The sequence below is a fragment of the Prunus mume genome, linkage group LG3 (genome assembly GCF_029339155.1).
Source record: "Prunus mume cultivar Tortuosa linkage group LG3, ASM2933915v1, whole genome shotgun sequence".
NCBI classification, from domain to species: domain Eukaryota; kingdom Viridiplantae; phylum Streptophyta; class Magnoliopsida; order Rosales; family Rosaceae; genus Prunus; species Prunus mume.
Genome location: NC_142700.1, coordinates 2929145 through 2942734, shown reverse-complemented (window position 1 = coordinate 2942734; position 13590 = coordinate 2929145). Strand labels below are relative to the sequence as shown.

The 13590-nt window shown below is 38.9% G+C and overlaps 1 protein-coding gene, 1 long non-coding RNA gene and 1 pseudogene across 3 annotated transcripts; 2 read left to right on the top strand and 1 right to left on the bottom strand.

Annotated features, from left to right (window-relative positions):
* The first annotated feature begins 554 nt into the window (after positions 1-554).
* Positions 555-1136, top strand: LOC103324806 (uncharacterized). Its single transcript, XR_513605.2, has 2 exons — positions 555-696; positions 898-1136. It is a non-coding gene; the product is annotated as an uncharacterized LOC103324806 (long non-coding RNA).
* An 831-nt stretch (positions 1137-1967) lies between these two features.
* Positions 1968-5089, top strand: LOC103324804 (pentatricopeptide repeat-containing protein At4g14850 pseudogene; annotated as a pseudogene). Its single transcript, XR_016124994.1, has one exon. The product of XR_016124994.1 is annotated as a pentatricopeptide repeat-containing protein At4g14850 pseudogene (transcript).
* Positions 5090-5214: 125 nt separating this feature from the next.
* NSL1 (MAC/Perforin domain-containing protein) lies at positions 5215-9197 on the bottom strand. The gene is made up of 7 exons (XM_008226913.3): positions 8742-9197; positions 7963-8201; positions 7329-7524; positions 6904-6972; positions 6640-6823; positions 6383-6549; positions 5215-6072 (listed from the first exon to the last, which is right to left on the bottom strand). The coding sequence occupies exons 1-7, from the start codon at positions 8982-8984 to the stop codon at positions 5380-5382; spliced, it is 1791 nt and encodes a 596-aa protein (XP_008225135.2). The 5' UTR covers positions 8985-9197; the 3' UTR covers positions 5215-5379.
* Between the last annotated feature and the right edge of the window lie 4393 nt (positions 9198-13590).

The following is a 13590-nucleotide window of genomic DNA, read 5'->3' as shown; positions in this document are numbered from 1 at the left end:
GTATGATGTAACAATTGAACGGTTTAGATCATAGGATGATATTGTGAAAAAAGTACGCATGAGTGGCCAATGGCAATATCCCATGGACGATGAATATCCCGATTGAATTAATTAAGGCTTTAAGTAGAGTTCTTCTCCACATACTTGCCATGCTTAATACCGTCATATGATTTTATCAATCTAAGTAGCATGAAATGAGTAATCTAAGTAGTACGAAATGAGTAGATGACACGGTTCATATTTGTTATCAATCTAAGTAGCATGAAATGAGTAATCTAAGTAGTATGAAATGAGTAGATGACATTTCATGCACATGGAATATATTGTTAATAAGATAAATAAAATAACAATCAATGATATATCATACGTCGGCACTCCATTATGTTCTTATTGCGCAGTTGACTGTTCGGTTGGTTCTGTTAAATAAATAAAAAACAAGAAACTGGCTGTTCTGTTGGTGTGGAAAAATCCAGCTACGTCTAATAAAAAGGACGTTGATATATATACTGTCTCTGTCTCTGTATTAAGTCCAATAGAGAATAGACAATAGTGGTAAAGGATAGAGAAGAAGAAGATCCGTATACAGATGATGGTGGAGCTATTTGTGTTGGGGTGCACGGGAGTTGTGGTGTTCCTTCACGGCGCCAGTTTCTTCTTCCACCTCCTTACCCAACACTTTGCTCTTCGATCTCTCAGGTAATCAAATAACTAATCATCTCTCGCTCTCTCTCTCTCTCTCTCTCTCTCTCAGTTTGATCTAGCTAGTCATCTGACTCTCATTTCCCATATTTTCGGAATTATTTCTCTCTCTCTCTCTCTCTCTCTCTCTCTCTGTGAATATAATTGTTAATCTCCTAACTGTAAAACTGTCTGAATTGTTTTGTTTGGTTTCATCAGTTTTCTGGGATTTGTTGGGTGGTAGAAGCAAACAAAAGTATTAAGAGCTGCCAGAGATGATAGATTGGTCGCCGCCCCGCATGTTGTTTTGTTTATGAAGTGTAGGAGGACACCCCAATATTCCCAAGCAGTGGTTAATTATCTTTTAGTTTAGTTTAATTAGCATATGATGATATGATCATCTTGTAATTAATGCCAAATGATAATAAAGCTCAAGAAAGGTAAAGCCTTTTCATTGAGTGCTAGCTTCTGAGCTAAACCATCTTGTCAATTTTGATATCCTTCTAAGCTAATACAAGTTGCAACACACACTAACACAGGTTGCTTCCAATTTTGATATAACATGTGTTGCCAAATTTGTAATTTGCACCTTAATCAACTGTCAACAGGATATATAAATGGTCTTTTTCGCCCAACCCCTCAAGAAATTAACTTCGTTAATATTTGGTAGACTTTCAAGATCATATTGTTGTCATGGATAAAATTAATTATGTGAGTTTATCCAAACCCGCATGTTTGAAAAACACTGTGCAAGCAATTTCATCAACGACCAAAAGCATTGACTAATGGTTAACCTGCTAAACAAGATATCAGACTTCAAGAAACCTCTTCATGAAATCCACCAAAAAGAAGAGTTACTCGAGCCAACGGAGGTCTAGTTCAGTGAAGAAAAAAACTTTAGGCCAACCTTCTCAAATTTGAACCCCATAAATTACAATGAACTCAAGGGCTTAATGCAATTCAAGTAAGGGGATGTAGATTTTGGGGAAACATGTTGGCATGCAATTCAGGTAATGTAATTACAAAGAACCCCATAATTCTTACTCTCTTTTTTTCCAAACTCTTGCATTAGGTGAGACCATGCAAGATCCATCACATGTGGGCTTGTTGAGAAAAGTATTGAAAAATATTACAATATTTAAAATATTTTTTTGTTATTTAAAAGATTATTGTAGAACCTTCCAAGAATTTCTGTGTTACTCAAGCACCATCTTATATTCCAAAAAGGCATGCTTTCTTTTTTCGTGATTACAATTTGTAATAAAAAAATTTATTAAACAAATAAAATAACACTCTTTCTTTCTAAATCGTACCCAAACAAAAGGTATTGAACGAGAAACATCTATTTTTTTATGCATAATTGATTTCGCCATAAAACGTTTTACTGCGTGACGTTACCAGGCGTTGAACGGTTAGTCAATGATCAAATGGACCATGAAGCTTTGCTTCATCCATTCCCTCCAAAACCCTCTTCCCCAACGACTTTACCTGCCATTTAAACCCAAAACCCTCCCAACCCATTTTCCAGATTCTGCCAAACGTATCCAAACCTCAGCTCAAGTCACCACAGACGCTCAAACTACCCCTGTTCTAAGCTCAGTCCAAAAGGGCAATTTCTCACCCACTTCCATATCCTACTCTAAGCTTTTGTCACAATGCGCTGCTTCCAAGTCTGTTGGTGTGGGCATGGAAGTCCATGCCCACATAATTAGATGCGGATGTTCCGGAGACCAAAGTCTTCGGAACCATTTGATCAATTTGTACTCCAAGTGCCGGTTTTTCAGGCACGCCCGGAAACTGGTTGATGAAAGTACTGAACCGGATTTGGTTTCTTGGTCTGCTTTGATATCAGGGTATGCCCAAAATGGGCTTGGTAAAGAAGCCCTTTCAGCCTTTCGTGAAATGCACTCGTTGGGGGTTAAGTGTAACGAGTTTACATTTCCCAGTGTTCTTAAGGCGTGCTCTATTACTAGAGATTCGGTGCTGGGAAAGCAGGTTCATGGGATTGCGCTGCTTACGGGATTTGAGTCCGATGAGTTTGTTGCTAATACTTTGGTTGTTATGTATGCAAAGTGTGGGGAGTTTGGGGATTCTAGGAGATTGTTTGATGCAATTCCAGAACGGAATGTCGTTTCGTGGAATGCATTGTTTTCTTGTTATGTGCAGAGTGATTCCTATGGAGAAGCAATGGATTTATTTCAGGAAATGATTCTGAGTGGCGTAAGACCTAATGAGTATAGTCTTTCTAGTATAATAAATGCATGTACCGGGTTGGGGGATGGTAGTCGAGGAAGGAAAATTCATGGATATATGGTTAAGCTTGGATATGAGTCCGACTCGTTCTCAGCAAATGCACTTGTTGACATGTATGCAAAAGTCCAAGGTCTTGAAGATGCGATTTCAGTTTTTGAGAAAATTGCACAACCCGATATTGTTTCCTGGAATGCTGTTATTGCTGGGTGTGTTCTTCACGAGTACCATGATTGGGCTCTACAATTTTTTGGACAAATGAACGGATCAGGAATCTGTCCAAATATGTTTACATTATCAAGTGCACTTAAAGCTTGTGCCGGATTGGGGTTTGAGAAATTGGGTAGACAGTTGCACTCTTTCTTGCTAAAGATGGATACAGAATCAGATTCATTTGTCAATGTGGGACTGATAGATATGTATTGCAAGTGTGAGATGATAGATGATGCAAGGGTGCTTTTTAATATGATGCCAAAGAAGGAGATGATCGCATGGAATGCTGTGATCTCTGGACATTCGCAGAATGGGGAAGATATAGAAGCTGTATCCCTATTTTCTGAAATGTACAAGGAGGGAATAGAATTCAACCAGACTACCTTATCCACAGTTCTCAAATCCACAGCAAGCGTGCAGGCCATAAAGTTTTGTGAACAAATTCATGCACTTTCTGTCAAATCAGGTTTTCAGTCTGACATGTATGTTATAAATAGCCTTCTTGATACATATGGAAAATGTGGCAAAGTAGAGCACGCGGCAAAAATTTTTGAAGGATGCTCAACTGAGGATGTGGTGGCTTTCACATCCATGATCACAGCCTATTCTCAATATGAACAAGGCGAAGAAGCTCTAAAACTCTATTTGCAAATGCAACGGAGAGGGAACAAACCTGATTCATTTGTATGCAGCTCTCTTTTGAATGCTTGTGCAAGTTTATCCGCATATGAGCAAGGGAAACAGATCCACGTTCACATTCTGAAGTTTGGATTCATGTCCGATGCTTTTGCCGGGAATTCTCTTGTTAATATGTATGCAAAATGTGGAAGCATAGATGATGCGGATCGTGCTTTCTCTGAGGTACCTCAGAGAGGAATAGTTTCCTGGTCTGCAATGATTGGAGGACTTGCTCAACACGGGCATGGAAAACGGGCTCTCAACTTATTCAATCAGATGCTCAAATATGGTGTTTCCCCCAATCATATTACTTTAGTCAGTGTTCTCTGTGCATGCAATCATGCAGGTTTGGTAACTGAAGCCAGAAAGTACTTTGAATCCATGAAAGAATTGTTTGGAGTTGTGCCAAGGCAAGAGCATTATGCTTGCATGATTGATCTCCTTGGCAGAGCAGGGAAGATAAATGAGGCAATGGAGCTTGTCAACACGATGCCATTTCAGGCGAACGCCTCTGTTTGGGGGGCACTTCTTGGTGCTGCGAGAATCCATAAAAATGTTGAGCTTGGCCAGCGTGCCGCTGAAATGCTCTTAGCTCTTGAGCCCGAAAAATCTGGTACCCATGTACTTCTTGCAAATATTTACGCATCAGCTGGCATGTGGGATAATGTAGCGAAAATGAGAAGACTTATGAGAGATGGCCAGGTAAAGAAGGAACCGGGGATGAGTTGGATTGAGGTCAAAGACCAGGTACATACCTTTATAGTAGGAGATAGAAGTCATTCAAGAAGCAGGGAAATATATGCTAAACTTGATGAGCTGTTTGACCTTATGTATAAAGCTGGCTATGCTCCAATGGTGGAGATTGACCTCCATGATGTGGAACAAAGTGAAAAGCAGCGGCTCCTACGTTACCACAGTGAGAAGCTTGCAGTGGCTTTCGGGTTAATTGCCACTCCACCAGGGGCACCCATTAGGGTGAAGAAGAATCTTCGAGTATGTGTGGACTGTCACACAGCATTCAAGTTCATCTGCAAAATCGTCTCAAGGGAGATTATCGTGAGGGACATCAATAGGTTCCATCATTTCAAAGATGGTTCATGCTCTTGTGGGGATTACTGGTGATTTTACCGGGGAAGTGTTAAAGTTGGTAGGCACGGGCCTATAAAAGAGCCTATACTTTCTGCCCTACTAACTCAAACCAAAATTTTGTGTGCCATTTTTATGTACTAAAGTGTCATTTGTTATAAATGAAGAGTTGTTTTTCTTTTGAGATGAGGAGTTTGTTCTTAACAGCTTGAAAGCTAATAAGCTCCCATCATATAAAAAAATTCAAAGTCTCTCACACACCCATAAGGCTCATCAAGAAGAGGCTCTGCCACCCAAAAAACTCACACATAGAGGAAAATAGGTGTTTAATTCCTCGAAAAAATCAACATTTCCAACTCAGGATGGCTTTGGGCCATATACAATCAGTTTAACCCGATTTTAAGAACGGATAATGTACATGGTAAGATAACATTTACAACAAAATAACGTTGTGTTTCTTTCCTATTTGATTTCTTACATCAACATCATAGAATCCTCTGACATTATTGTCAACAATGAATACTTCACTTTGACTGAGATTCGGCCACCCTCTACACAAAGCTTGGCTCCAGTTACCACCCAATAACCTGGCGAGTCCTCAGGACCTCTCAACATTTCCTTGGTATCTACAAACGTCGCCATTTTTGGTGCCTTCGTCGGTAAAGGTGGTCCACCAGGGTAAATTGCTGAATTCAAATCCACTTTTTTTGGCGTCACAGGTTGATTCAATGCCGTACTAAACCTTGTGCTGATCAAGGTTGAGATGAATCCTGATTTTCGAGAAGAGCTTGAGGGTCCTTCCCACTCTGATCTACGGATTCTTGCAGATGCCACTGTTGAAAATCCAAGCCTCAGGAATAAAACTTTCCTCATTCCAACAGCCTTGGCTTCAAACCAGGCCTTCGTCACAATTGAAGCAGAGTCATCAATGCAGGCACCATTGTACTGTACTGGGGCCGTGCATACATGTGAAAATATGCTCCACTTAACAGGTTCAAAGTAGCCTCGTTCCTCTGGCTCGTCAATGGGCTCATAACTGTGATCATCTGAGAGTTGGAGGGTATCCGGAACTGTTGAAAGATGCTGGAGATGCATTGCCAGATGGTCACTTTTCTTACCTTCAAGATACAAACGCATTCCTGTCACCGGTCGATTTCCAGTATCAACCTGAAAATTGTAAAATTAGGTACCACAAAGTAAAGAGAAACTAATTTATGTAATGATATGCCCGAGTACTGTGATCAAAGACATTTAGTGTTTTAAGAGGACATAAAAATTTTATAAAGGCAAATAAATAGGTGCACAATACTCGTTGACACAACTTTCTCCAGTTATAAATTTTTTCTAAAGAACTTCATTGCATACTAAAATACATATATATATATATATATATATAATGGAAGTCCTCCAAGGAAGAGGGATCTCCAGCATTCTATAAGCAATTACTGTGTCAATATTTTACATCACAAGATATTACCTTCATAGTGTTAACATATAGCTTGGGGCCCATAAAAGTGAACTGGAGTGACGGGGACACATGTTTTCTGCGCCTGAGACCAAGAGGCAGATCACCATACACTGGAGCCCATTGACGTGGTAATTGAAATTCTAAAAATTGATGGAGTTCCTCTATTGGCGGTTTGTCTGCAATATTTATCACAGAAATATGAGATTATTCAAACTTTTTGATGGAAAAGTAATGTAGCTAACTTGGACAAAAAGTTGCATACTGACATCTAAGGTAGAGGTTCACTGCATGGCTTAGAAATCCATTTCCTTGGACGCCACCCAAAAGTGAAGTTATGGGGACAAAGGACATCGATATGACATCAGGAGACTCTGATACAGTTGAAAGCCACTTGTTATGACTTTGACCAACATCAACACCTCCCCTTCGAACACAAATGGTCACTGTACCCTGCATTAGATGAGAAAATATAGATATCTCAATCCATTCAATGTAGGTTGATTGTTTCACACGGACAGAAAAAAGCTTACATCATTCCTTGGAGTGATGATAGGTGGCCTTATTGTTCTCTGAACACTCCGGGGCATAGAATGGTCATCCTGAAACAATGGACATAGACAATAAAGTAAGAATAAGTTAAATCGTCAACTTCCACAACTTCCATTACATACTACGTGTATCAAGATAAAACAGAGCCCATAAGACTCCAAGAAACAGAGGAAATGTCAATTGTCGATTTCGGCAGTTCTGCAAATGGCTGTAATTAAGGACGTTCTCTTATTTTATGGACTTTTCTTAATCAGAAAACTTCCCGTTTCCAGTCATTTTGTTGAGTTCTCTCCTTCATTCTCACAAGTCATAACACCACAGTAATGTACTTTACAGTTCACATATTCAATAATAAGACCAATGTGAGCAGTAGATAATCACGATGCAATCATAAAATCCTGCTTACCTTCATTTTTCCTGATATATCATCAGAGTTCGATCCAGTTACATCTTCATAAAATCTCTCATCAGCTAACTGCTTTAACAAATTCTGCACTTCAGTGGGTTGAAGAGTTGAATTTTGCGACTGCTTTATGTGAACTATATCCTTTCCACCCATCCTCACCCCAACAACAATATGAGTACCATATTTTTCAATGAACCTGAAAATCAAATTACTTAAAACATCAGTGCAAATTGGCACAAGACTGTGGTATATACCTCAGTGCAAACGATATACATTCTGAACTTACTTGTTCATAATATTGTAAGTACCTATATCTACACTTGGCTTATTTCAAAAAACTTGAATCGCATTACATAAGCTTCTTTGTAATTTATATTAGGTTTATCTGTGCTTGTTTGCAGAACGTGTATCCAGTTTCAAGCGTCTACTCTGCAGAACTTTCGTGTGCATTTAACAATGAAAAGCAAACATTGAAGAACATTCAGTTGTCTTCCAAACTTAAAAAACACTCTTCTTTTACCTTTCTTTTTTTTATCTTTCAGACTATATAGAGATTGAGGGGCTTTACATTAATAAGCTCAGCTGAAACCACAATTAACGGCATAAAAAAGTTTTTCGATTAAAGAAATCTTACGCAGCAAGGGCAGCAGGTTCCCATGTAGAAGGCACTTCTCGTCTCACATTCTGGGATAGTGTTATATGGGATCTTGCTAACTCAATGTTATACAACGTTATTAACCAACCATCAAAAGCAAGAGTTTTTGTGGAAGCTGCATCCTTCTGCCAGCAGCCGCTGAAGTTAAACATAGTATTAAACAAGCCGGACGGAATTTTGCCTGATAAAGATAGCTCCTTATTGTATTGCTCTGACATCTGGAATACAACCAATGTAGACAAAGTAAGAAGAAAAGAGAGCCTCCTTATAACCAACATAGGCCAATTGTTCCACTTTAGTAATGAGTAAGAAGACTAGAATTCTCAGATGGATCAAAAAAGAGCAATGGAGAAATACTTGTGCCCAAAGCTCGAGCTTAGTAGTAGCAGAGTCATATTTTTTTAACAATTAAAAAGAAACTGAAGTTTCAAATTTGTGCTCTGTGTTAGTGCCAAATGAAATTATTTAGGCATGAGCCATTCATCATCACTCAATCAAGAGAAGAGCTCAATTTCTGCCGCTATCAATAGAATGTCACAAATTCAGCACGTTTCATCCAGAATTTCCCAGCACCGTAATCAAAACAGCCATAAATAGTAACCGTAACCAAAACCCACTTCACCAAATGTGACCAAAATATTCCCCAAATTCATTCCCCACCAACCAGTCGCAAAACCAACCACAATCAAAACCCAGAAACCACTTCGCGCCAAAAGCAAAAAATTAACGAACTTTCCTCCTTAAGAAAGAGAAAAAACCTGATTAAAAGAGACGACGTCGGAGCGAAACCTGGTGCGCTCGCCTTTATCGCACTTGATGGAGGTGGACACGTCGGGCACGACAGCCCCGCCCGGCACCACGAGGTCCCGGGTCCGGGTCGGGTCGAGCTCGATGAGCATGGACTTGCATGCGGTCAACCGGATATCGTTGCGGAGATCGTACCCGGACCCGATTACGGAGACGGCCTTCTGGGGGTCGGAGCGAAACGCATTGAGAGCCATTGAGTTCGAAACCAATTGGACGGCGAATAAGTAGCAAGAGAGAGCTCGCGAGGCTTGTCAGTGCTTATGGGGTCTGGTTGATTTAGGCGAAGACCCATTGAAGTGGGTTTTGGGTCTCTGGTTTTGAGCTTTCAACGATGCGTTGAGACCGGGACAAAGCTGTTTTCTTTGATTTTCTTTTTTAATTAAAAGAATTTAAAAGAATTTAATTTTAAAAAACAGTTTGAATATTGTTTTGGTTTTAATGCATTTGCTGAAAGCGACTTCCTGCTACAATGGGTTTTGTTTTGTTTGTTTAAAGCCTCCTGCGGAGCGACTTCAACGGAAGTCTAAAAGCCTAAGTGGGAACGTAGACTTCCAAGGCCAGGAGGAGGCGGCTGGGGGCCGCCCTTCTTTTCCCGCCACGTGCCAGCGCGTTATTATCTTTGTGTTCTTTTTCGCACATTTCTTTTTGACCCTTTTTTTCTTCGGTGCTTCCTTCCTATGCGTATTAAGTTATTTATTTACTATCTTTCTTCTTTCATATGGGGCTGGACTTGACTTGAACGCTTGCTATGAGCGTGGAGGCGAGAGTAGCCAAGGGCCCAACCAGTCCTCCTTATGAGTTTCGTGGATGTTCACAGGACAAGGTCTTAAATATCGATAGTTTCAGAAATATCGGTGGTTTAAAAATATAGAAATATCGATAGAAATATCAGGAAAATATCGATATCGATAAAAATTGGATAAAAACAACGGAAATTGTGATACATACATTGAAATTTTTAATGAAACTTTAGAAGAAGTTTATTTAGTCAATCATCTATTATTTTGACACAAAAATTTGGAAGGAAATGCATTGCATAGTGGGTTTGAGTGATTTAAGTTGATTATATTACGAGCTGACAAACTCTGTAACTTAGAAAATATGGAGTAATTAATGAAGAGAATTAAACACCCCATAGTAATTTATTTATCATTTTTTAGTACAATATTTTACACTTTATAAATTGCATAGTACAATAGGGGTGGGCATTGGAACCGCAAAACCGTAAAACCGAACCAAACCAATCCGGAAAAAACCGAAAAAAACCGTGTTGACCGAAAAAGTCAAAACCGAGAAAATCCAAACCGAACCGGTTCGGCACGGTTTCGGTTCGATTTTCCACCCTTAGGAACCGGTCCAATCCGAACCAGTCCAATAAAATTAATATATATATTTTTATATTATATTTGAAATTATATAAATATTTTTATACTTGGCTAAGTTTGATTGGGTGTCTACGCTACTACCATGGGAGCGCATCACAAAGGAAAAAAAAAAGACTGACTGATCGATCAAACGACCTAGGTTTTTTTGTCTTCGTTCCTCTCTTCTTCGATTTCATTTCTTCTTCGTTCGTTCCTTTCCTTCATTCATACAGAGCTGCCCGACCGATTGAAACGACCTAGGTTTTTGTCTTCGTTCCTCTCTTCTTCGATTTCATTTCTTCTTCGTTCGTTCGTTCCGTTCCTTTCCTTCATTCTTCGCTCGTTCGTTCGTTCGTTCGTTCGTTCGTTCCTTTCCTTCGTTCGTTCCTTGCCTTCTTCCAAACCTCTATTTCTCTCTCCTCAGCCATCACGTCACGCCTCTCTGCCGTCGCTCTTCTTCCGCCGCCGCCGTCGTTCGCTCTTCTCTCTCGGCCGTCGCTGCCGTCTCTCTCACTCACGCAGCCTGCAATTCAAGAGATGTCATCCGACCTCAAGAGATGGAGTTCCATGTCGTGACGCAGGTTAGATAGATTCTGTCTTTTCTTTTTATTTTTTGACAAATTTTCCATGGAGTTCCTGCAATTCAAAATCTTCTGACAAGTTTTCTTTTTCTCAAAATCAGCAACGTGCAGACTTATGAGTGACATAACGTGCTCGATTCCTGAGTTTACTTGTGTATCACCTGCAAAGGTTGTATCCTAACCTTGTTAATCAGTTAGATCTGAAAATAACTTGCTCTTTGCTTTCTTATCTTTTCGTTTTTATGAAATATCAATGGCTTCTTGTTTTTTTATTTCTTATTATTTAGTTTTTATGAAATATCAGTTCTGGTTAGATTTCATGAATCAATTTGAGGTGCAAATTCTTGCAATGATATTGTCCCAAGTGACTCGGTGTCATGGATTCAAGTCACGGATACAGTATGCATTTGTCTCGTCCTTACCAAACTCTGCTTATCTCTTGAAGATTGGAATTGTACTTATCTCTTGAAGATAACCTGTATTAACATTTACCAGAACCAAATTTTGTTGTTGAACCTTGGTGACTTAATAAAGCTGGATGTGTTTCACAGTTTCAAGAATGTAGATTGAACCTTATGATTTTATAATTGTTTTCCCTTTTTTCTTTGGTATACTCTGTTCATTTCTTATAAGTATGTGCTGCTCCAGGAAATTAGCAAAATTTCGTTTGTTATTTATTATGTATGTATGTATGAATGTATGCATCTTAATGCAGTGACAATATATAGAGGGCCTAGAGGCACTGTATGTTCCATTATTTGAATATCCCTGTTTGATGGGTAGAATCTTTGTTATATCTGGGAGTGTATTGGTTAATGGAATTTTATTATTTTTTCGGTGGTTTTTTAGCAGGTTTGCTTCATGATCGGGAATGGGTTCTTACAAGCCTAAGTGGTGAAATTCTTACACAGAAGAAGGTGAAATACCAATTTAGTAGTTTTCGACCAAAAAAACCATTTTTTCTTTTATTGATAGCTTATGGGTTCTTCTCTTTCATCAGTGCTGATACTAATACCTTCCTTCATGCTAATGTCTAGGGTTGGCATCATCCTCTCAGCAGCAGCTCATGGTGGTAAATACACCTCCATAGGCTCGAAGTTTCATTGGTTTCACGCAGACCAGCATCAATTTTCTCGCAGCTTCCATCAGCAGCAATTCTGTCTATCTCGTATTCTTCATCTCTCTCTCTCTCTCTCTCTCTCTCTCTCTCTCTCTCAGATATTTTGAATTTGATGTTTTGCAACTGAAATTTGGATGTTTGCAACTAAAATTTGGATGTTTGCAGTTGAAATTGGTTTTGATTATATCTGTATGTTTTGATTATATCTGAAATTTGGATGTTTGCAGCTGAAATTGGTTTTGATTATATATGTATGTTTTGATTATATCTGAAATTTGGATGTTTGCAACTGAAATTTGGATGTTTGCAGCTGAAATTGGTTTTGATTATATCTGTATGTTTTGATTATATCTGAAATTTGGATGTTTGCAGCTGAAATTGGTTTTGATTATATCTGTATGTTTTGATTATATCTGAAATTTGGATGTTTGCAACTGAAATTTGGATGTTTGCAGCTGAAATTGGTTTTGATTATATCTGTATGTTTTGATTATATCTGAAATTTGGATGTTTGCAGCTGAAATTTTGATGTTTTGCAATTGAAATTTGTATAGCTTGTATGATAATTGGTTTTGATTATATCTGTATGTACAGCTTGTAATTGGGAAATGAGACATAGTTGTTTTTTTTTTACTCAAGTGTTTTGTTTTGTTAGTTCAATTGTATAATATTTAATTTTCTGTTTTTTTTTTAAATTGAGGGCTTGTTTTTTGTTAGTATCATGTTTAAGTTGCTTTTTTTTTGTTTCTTAAAGAAATCATGAATGAGTCAAACCCATTTGGAGAGGTACATCCCACTACTAATAGTGAAGTTGGTTCATCATCCGCATCCGTATCCACATCCGCATCCGCATCCGCATCTTCTTCAACACCTTCATCCACTTTACCTAACCCTCAAACACTAACTCAAAGTACACCTCAACCGAGTGGTCTTCCACCATTACCTCATTCCGGCCCAAAAAGAGAAAAATCGGAAGTATGGGATCACTTTGAGAAATATGAAGAAGTGGTTGAGAGTGTGAAGGAGGATGGGAGCAAATATGCAACCACTAAGAAGAGAGCTAGGTGCAAGTATTGCACTATGAGCTATGCAGCAGACTCTACTAGAAATGGGACCTCAAATTTGAGGAAACATATTGAAAACTTATGTAAGAAATATCCGGGGAGGGTTCCTAAAGATAAACGGCAAAAGCTCTTGTCTTTTGACCAAGAACATGGGGTTCTTACATCAACAATGCATGGTAAAGAAGAGTGGTTAAAGGCATGTGTAGAGATGGTAGTAATGGATGAGATGCCATTTAGTGTGGTTGAAGGAAAAGGGTTTAGGCGGTTTTGTAATTCTTTGAACCCCCATTTCCAAGTGCCATCTCGTAGGACACTTGTGAGGCATTTCATGGTAATGTATGATGCCATGAAACAAAAATTGAAAGAAGAATTAGCACCACATAGAGTATGCCTCACAACGGACACTTGGACAAGTGTTCAAAACATCAATTACATGGTCATCACGGCACACTTCATAGATGGTGATTGGAACTTGCACAAAAGAATCTTGAACTTTTGTGTGATTTCCAATCACAAGGGGAACTCAATTGGTAAACTCCTTGAGTCATGCTTGCTTGATTGGGATATGAAGAAGATATTAACCATCACGGCCGATAATGCTTCTTCAAACACAAAGGCTATAGATTACTTGAAGTCGAAAATGGGCCATTGGGGAAATGGTAGTCTTTTAT